The sequence below is a fragment of the Engraulis encrasicolus genome, chromosome 14 (assembly GCF_034702125.1).
Source record: "Engraulis encrasicolus isolate BLACKSEA-1 chromosome 14, IST_EnEncr_1.0, whole genome shotgun sequence".
Classification (NCBI taxonomy): Eukaryota; Metazoa; Chordata; class Actinopteri; order Clupeiformes; family Engraulidae; genus Engraulis; species Engraulis encrasicolus.
In genome coordinates, this window is record NC_085870.1 from 44997926 (window position 1) to 45005773 (window position 7848).

Consider the following 7848-nt stretch of genomic DNA (forward strand, 5'->3'; position numbering starts at 1 on the left):
GTCATAGTGGAGATGCCATTGGGTTTGAACAAGACATTAATTACTACAGTTTCTATGGCCAGAGAATAATATATAATATATATAATAAAAGAAAGTACATGTCGAGAACCATGAACAGAGAACTGTATAGATATACTGGACATATCACACACACACACACACACACACACACACACACACACACACACACACACACACACACACACACACACACACACACACACACACACACACAACCATGTGCACGCAAGCGCACACACAGACACAGACACACACACACACAATTCTCTCAAATACATTAACACACATACATACCCATATGTACACAGAGACTTTGCACTACCCCCCTCTCTCTCTCTCTCACACACACACACACACACACACACAATTCTCACAAACACACACACACACACACACACACACACACACACACACACACACACACACACACACACACACACACACACACACACACACACACACACACACACAATTCTCTCAAACACACACACACACACACACACACACACACACACACACACACACACACACACACACACACACACACACACACACACACAGACTTCTCACTCCTCTCTCTCTCTGCCTCTCTCTCTCTCTCTCTCTGCCCTCCTCCTTCTCTCTCCCTCCACCTTTCTGATCTTTAAAAGCTGCCGTCGGTGGTGTCTGGGGCAACAGTCTGCTCTTGTGCGTGATCATCAGTCTCAGGTTGCTGCTTTTTGGGAGCGTCTCCCACTTCGGCCTCACAGCTTCAATTAGCCGGCACACTGGTGGAGGAGCGGCAGAGGAGAGCAGAGGAGAGAGAGAACAAGACCACAGAACACCACGAACGGAGGGAAAAGAAGAGGAGGAGGAAAGGAAAAAAGGGAACAGAAGAGTGGAGAACGACAACAGAGGAGAAGAAAGGAAGACAAGAGATAACAGAAGAGAGAGCCAAACATCTTCATAGCTGGGGGCTAGTTACTATACACAGGTTTGGGCAGCACCCCCACTTGTTCAAAACCTCCTTTTTTTGGACCGTTTTGTTTTGAGAGTGTGTGTGTGTGTGTGTGCCGTCTCTTGTCTGGACACCCCCCAAATGAAAGCCATGCTGCTGTTCCCCAACCTCCTGACTCTCTTGGTGATCCTCCCCTTGGCTGTGCCCGCCAGCAGGGCACCGCTCCCCCGCCACGGCTTCCGCAAGATCTGCCCCACCTGCAAGGACGCCTCGGGGGCCGGCAAGGGGGGCCGGGCAGCTGCTGGTGGTGGTGGTGCAGGGGCTGGTGGTGGTGGTGTGGCCACAGCAGGGGAGCGTCCGGTGGAGGAGAGCACGGCGGCACTGGGCCCAGGGGAGCTGTGCGGAGTCTACACTCTCGGCTGTGCCCGCGGGCTCCGCTGCAACCCCCCGCCGGGAGACCCCAACCCTCTCCACGCCCTGCTCCAGGGAAAAGGGGTCTGCAGCCATCTCAGGAGCCCCACCACAGGCAACCCACAGACCACAGGTAAGCGCACCAGAGTCCCCCCCCCTCCTGATGGGGGGAGATGATGGAGGGATGAGAGCGAACGAGAGAGAGAGAGATGTTTGAGGTTTGGATCGGCTTGAGGTTGTAATTTTTCCATCCAAGGAGCAGTGAGTGGAGCGGTGGAATTTTTAGAATGGAATTCTCTTTTGCTCCACAAAGCCACTAGTTGCTTTAATTCCACTCCTTTAGACAGCTCCTTTGTTTACTTCCTCTTCCAAAGTGTGTGTGTGTGTGTGTACGCTTCCACCATGTGTTCAGGGAGAAAGTTGGAGAGGAGAGGTTCCTCTCTCTCTCTCTCTCTCTCTCTCTCTCTCTCTCTCTCTCAGCCTTGTGAATTCCATCTTTAACCCATTTAACTTTCGCTTTGATGCCATGTTTCATGAAACAGTGAAAGTTTTGGACCACTTTGGTTTCCACCTTCATTACCTTAACAGAGGACCAAAATGACTCCCACACACACACGTGCACTCTTCCCTCCATAATGTAACATATACATGTTATGTAGCCTAACTTAGAGCCTTTATTCAGTTTCTTATTTGTATCCATTGTTCAGCCCAATATTCCTTGAATGTACAACTCCCCATGGTGAAGAGTAATGAGTAGTAATACATTTTCTGTAAATTAATTATGGATTTTCTGTCAGCAGAGAGAAAATAGGCTATAACCCTAATAATGGAGCCCGTTTGAATACATCAGCTGAAACATAATACCGAAAATCCTTCCAAACATTCCACCCTCTTTCCAAGATAAATACGCACACTTTGGCTGATCCTCTTATGCTCAAAGATATATTGTGATACTGAAACCACCCGTGATATCCCTCAGGGGGTAGAACTAGAGTTTAGGAGAGTTCGAGTCATAATGCGTCAGTCGTGAGGAATCCCCGGCTTCATGCAATGCACGTGTGTCATAGGGGTCCACAAAACGATGGCTGCCTGACACACCCCAATCTGCTCGGCTCGCCTACCGAGCTAGCGGAGTCAGGTCAGTTCAGGTGAAAAAATGACCTCCTTTGGTAATGAGAAAAATGGAGCTGAGTTGAAGACCTGCATGCCAGTAATGCTGTAGGCTAGGGCATGACTGTCTATTGGCCAGCTGCCATATCTGAAGCACATTAGGATTTGCACGTGTGTGTACGTGTGTTTAAAAGTGGTGGACTTGACAGGCAAGGGTGGATTTTCTTTCAGAGAGGGATGATAGATCTATTGGGCGAGCTCACCGCTTGACATACCTTTGACAGCGGCCTGGCCAACCGAAACACGCAGGCTATCTTGGAAGAAGGTAGAGGAGCGGACGGAGATGCAGTGATGAGCCGTTGAAATTGAATGACGATGAAATGGCACAGGTGATGACATACGTCTGCCCGCCAAGCCAGGGCGCACACTCGCGCTCGTGCTAGAACGACATGGCCACGCCACTCGTTTATCGCGAGCGCACGAGTCACAAATCACTTTTATGCAGCAACTGCCATTTATGATGTTGTTGCCTACATGTTTCTTCTCAGATTGAGTGTGTGAGAAGAAAGACTGTTCGTTCAGTGGTTGTCCGTCCTCGCAGACATCCAAGAACCAGGGCGTAGCCGTACCTGCTGTTCTTCAATGGTCATTCGAACTCCAAAGTATATTTTCTTTGGCTGCGGTTCATTTCATTAATATAGTGTGGTTAGCCCGGGGCACGCTAGATTAGACGAGGTGCATTCTCAATGAGACATGCTGTCAGCAGACAGGTCTACTTCTCGTTATTTATGGAGTGGTCATTTTTTTGATGGAGGCGGCTTTTGTTGTGGGTGGGCCACACTTTTGTGAGTGCAGACACAGTGGTGGGCGTATTTCAAAACCGTAGACGCTGGAGCGGTGCCGTGCTGGAATGCTGAACTTGTACTCAAGCTCTCAGGAAAGAGTCCACCCTGTTTTACGATGCGCAGTGGTGCGCTGTCTGTATCTGTTCTGCGGCCTGACTGGGCACTTGTGGAAGAGAAGAGGGAGGGAGGATGAGAGGAGGTAGAGCTGTAGGTTCGAGCCCGTAAGGGAATAGATGGAAAGTTCTTTGGAGTAGTCTCATGTAGCCATAGTGTTTTTGCCCTTGATGAGTGATCATGGGAAATACAAAGGTGTGTTTGTGGGTGTGGTGATGGCCCATCAGGATTTTTTTTTTCATGACAATAAAGCTTAGGCTACCCTACACCTTCTTCACACTCCCCTTAGGCCTATAGGCTACTGTCCTTGAACATCATGTACTTACTGAATAAAGACGCCATATTTAATACATCCATCAGTAGCCCTGATGCAAATCAAACAAGCCATTACGAACAGAGCAATACAAGGAATTCGAAGCAGGTGTTCAAGGCTCTAGTAGCCTAACCACAGCGTTGCGCCACCGCAAGCGATCCATTGGTAGGCAGCCATCTAATGGCTATATTGCCATCTGGTGGTGATATAATGTCAATACACACTTTTCTTTGAAAACCTGTATTTTGGGCTTTGTGTGTTGTAAAAAAATTTTCCCCTTTGTATTTCAGTATCACAGCCATCTACAACAAGTGAGGACTTTGAAAAGGTAATTCAATTGCAGACAAATGTTGACAACCAGAAGATAATGACACACTTTAGCCACTCTTTGGACCATGCTTTGTCTTTGTGTACGTAGATGATGTATTCATGTATGGCATGTCATGTGTTTGGTTGAAGGGCCCGTGCCGAAAGGAACAGAACAGAATTCTACCTGATCTGGAGCTGAAGATCATCCAATCGGATCATGTCATTTACATCCCTAACTGTGACAGAAGAGGTTTCTATAGGAAGAAGCAGGTAAGCACAGTGGCATGCATCAGTCTCACACATATCTCGTAGCTTACTTGCATACTTACTTGAGTCTGTTGCACGGGTAATAAATGTAATTGAAAGTCATTGTAGCCTTATAAGGAGCAATGTTCCATCAGTGGGACAATACATATTTCAGGGGAAGTGTCTTAACACAATGCAGTTATAGTAATATTTCTCTCTTTCTCTCTCTCTCTCCCTCCCTCTGCAGTGCAAGTCCTCGAGGGGGATACATCGTGGGGAGTGCTGGTGCGTGAATGAATTGGGAGCGCGGATGCCGTCAAGAACAGCGGAGGACGGCACCGTTTTCTGCGATGCGGTCTGAGGGGAGCCTCTATTGCCACAGCGGCCCCTGGACCCCTTAGCCAAGTGTCTGCTTGTCTATGGGCCTTTCAAAACCTAGTGCAGTGCACTTCCAAGTGTATCAGCCTAATTAGTCACACCCAGTGATTGGATACTCTTTATTAGTCACACCCAGTGATTGGATATTCCGTAGAGTTCACCAAAGAGTATCCAATCACTGGGCATGATTAATTAGGCTGATACACTTGGAAGTGCACTGCACTAGATTTTGAGAAAGGCCCTGTGTGTCTGTCTGTCTGTCTCTGGCGTTGTTCATAGAGTGTGGCGTGCAGTTAAGAATACACAAACTACACAATTACACAAGCCGACACAAACAAGCAAATATCCATAAAAAGGGACCCTTTTCTGTAGGCTACACAGGCCTTCTTTATGAAAGACACAAAATGGAGTAGGTATAAAAAATGCATATTTCCATTGGTGAGTGGTCTTGATGTTTTCTTGTGGAGAACATTCTGTACATCTCCATAAGCACATTTCTAATAAACTAGAAACTGGAATATGGCATAGACAAGAAATAGGCAAACTACATATGGAGGGACGCCATACCACTGAATTGTGAACAATTACTGAATGTGTAGTTTTCCGAGGAAGACAGATGCTACCCTAATATGGGCCTGTTCTGAATCATAGCCATTGACAACTTCATGGTTTGCTGTGGTGTTTGATGTTGCAAATCAGTGCTCTTATCAAGATACTTTTGTATATTTACTTTTTTATAAACCTATATAAGTTAATTTGAATTATTTAACAAACTTTGTATTTTTATAATATAATTTTCATTGTTATTTATCTCTATTGTGTACCTTTTTTTGTACCGTGATGAACTTCCACCTGGTATGGTGGACACTTAAATGCCATTCGAAAGCTCATACCTGCTGAGGAAAGAATGATTTTATAAGAAAATAAACACATTCTCATTTAAATACAAACTGTGTATAAGCCCATTGCCTTTGTACTGCATAGACAAGGTATGAAGGTGTGTGTGCCCATGTGTGTGCGTGTGTGTGTGTGTGTGTGTGTGTGTGTGTGTGTGTGTGTGTGTGTGTGTGTGTGTGTGTGTGTGTGTGTGTGTGTGTGTGTGTGTGTTTGGCAGAGGTGTCAAAAGAATAAATAGATTTATGGTGTACTGTAAGTACAACACTAGTATATTGATGATTTAGTACTATTATTGCGGCACTACCCTGCAGATCTATGATACTCTACAACTCCAAGGCTTCATTGTCTAAAGGGGGCCGCTGTCATTTCCCTGTCTGCAGAGAGGAGCCCTGACTTTATGTTGCATTAACGTGAGGGGGCTGATGTTTGGCTGCGGTATAACCCAGAGGCAGGGTGAGCTTAGACCTGGCGAACAGCCCACGTGGTGGTAGTCAGGCCAAGAGCAATACAAACACGATTCTGAGCTCCGGAAAAATGGGAACTCCTCCCACTTTGTCAGTGAGCAAACAACCATTAGCAAACTAAGGAAGGTGGGAAATGTTATTTGTTATGCTCTTGGTCAGACCAAGTCTCGTAGAGATTTGAAAGTCGATGATAATCAGGCTAACGTGATGGCTCTCTGAGCCGGCGAATCCAAGCGCCTCGTTTCGGTAGTTCATTTAATTAGGAGAGGGTAGGGATACAGGTAGGTCCGGTCCTTGCATCATCAGGTCCTGATCATCACCTCCCGCTCCTCATTTATAGGGCAGTCCCAAAGACAAGCCAGCACACTACCCTATAGGCAATGAGCTGTGTCAAGTGACAGTGTACTGACCCCTCCCATTGCAACACTGTGATATGACATAATGTATAGTATATTGGTGATTTTAGTACAATGTTATTACATAATTCATGCATCAGTTATTCCACTGTATCGAATGAGGTAAATACACTGTAACAGAGACCTCAAAAACCAAAGACACCAGAGACCAAAAAACGTCAGAATCAGCTCAGAATCAGCGGGGTGTAGTAAAGTCACCTGTATTGGAAGGGAAAAATCGGCAGATTTTCAGTTTTCTTCTACTTCTAATCAAACCTTTGACACCTCTGGTGGAGCAGGGGTAGGTTATAAAGGGTTTTTATTATAACTTCAACCTTGACTCGAAGGCAAGGCAAGGCACGTTTATTTGAATAGCACATTTCATACACAAGTGCAACTCAATGTTCTTCACAAAAACAAAAACAAAAAAATCAGACGGGCACAAACGACAGCAAGGGCCCAGAATGCATTAGATTCATTAGAAATAGGCCAAAATGAAGGGACAAAAACAGTGTGTGTGTGTGTGTGTGTGTGTGTGTGTGTGTGTGTGTGTGTGTGTGTGTGTGTGTGTGTGTGTGTGTGTGTGTGTGTGTGTGTGTGTGTTTGTGTGTTTGTTTGTCTGTGTGAGTGTGTGTGTGTGTGTGTGCCGGGCCACTGACAGCTTTCACTGGGCCCCGGACAACAGTCATTTGAAGGGCCCCCCAATCCAAAACGTACATACAGTACAAAAGAAATATCTTTAAAAATCCCACCTTCAAAGACACGCCATAGGATAGGCTACTGTGTGCATAAAGGCCAGAAGGTGTATTCAAAAGCAACAGACAAACCAAGAAAAAAGAGGATCTTCCAGCCAGGGTTGATTCCCTTGCTGGTCTCTGCTTGTTTTCGTCCATGTCTCGGGAAATACAGATGCCCCTTCTCTTCCAAGGGTGTCACTGAGGCACAGCAGGCATGTCCGTGTAGGGAAATACCTGGACAAAGGGAAACTTTGTTAAGAGAGGCAGCACAGGGCCGGATCCAAGTGGCGGTAATCTGAAAATCTCTCTCATATGACAGGGCTGCAGTAAACACACACTGCTGGTCCAGTGTTGTTGAGGCACATTGTCGAAACCATTTTTGACACAACCATTTTGGAACTGTTTACAGCTGCCATTTGCAGAAGCATAATTATTTATCATGTAAATGCATATTGCTACAACAGGATGCCCTGACATGATCTGAAATTCAATAAAGCATGTAGAATGTGAGGTATGCCACTCAATTTGTTTCTGTGTGAGGAGTGAGGCAGACAGAGAGAGAAGGGGGGGGGGGTGTCACATGAAAGTCAACTGATCGTTGACACCAGCCATCAGAAACAGTCATCTCAGAACTTTGCCAGAGACAGCTGAGAGAAGAATCTGACATATTT

General features: G+C 46.1%; 1 protein-coding gene across 1 annotated transcript; it reads left to right on the forward strand.

Moving 5' to 3' along the window:
- Positions 1 to 711: 711 nt before the first annotated feature.
- LOC134463350 (insulin-like growth factor-binding protein 5) lies at positions 712 to 5575 on the forward strand. The gene is made up of 4 exons (XM_063216562.1): positions 712 to 1502; positions 4042 to 4079; positions 4211 to 4330; positions 4554 to 5575. The coding sequence occupies exons 1-4, from the start codon at positions 1100 to 1102 to the stop codon at positions 4665 to 4667; spliced, it is 675 nt and encodes a 224-aa protein (XP_063072632.1). The 5' UTR covers positions 712 to 1099; the 3' UTR covers positions 4668 to 5575.
- The last annotated feature ends 2273 nt before the right edge of the window (positions 5576 to 7848 follow it).

What these genes read in the sequence shown, in the direction of transcription:
- LOC134463350 (XM_063216562.1), top strand. Translation starts at nt 1,100, where the DNA reads ATGAAAGCCATGCTGCTGTTCCCCAACCTCCTGACTCTCTTGGTGATC. An exon ending in AGGCAACCCACAGACCACAG is followed by an intron (nt 1,503 to 4,041) that starts GTAAGCGCACCA and finishes TTTGTATTTCAG; the next exon opens with TATCACAGCCATCTACAACA. An exon ending in CAAGTGAGGACTTTGAAAAG is followed by an intron (nt 4,080 to 4,210) that starts GTAATTCAATTG and finishes GTTTGGTTGAAG; the next exon opens with GGCCCGTGCCGAAAGGAACA.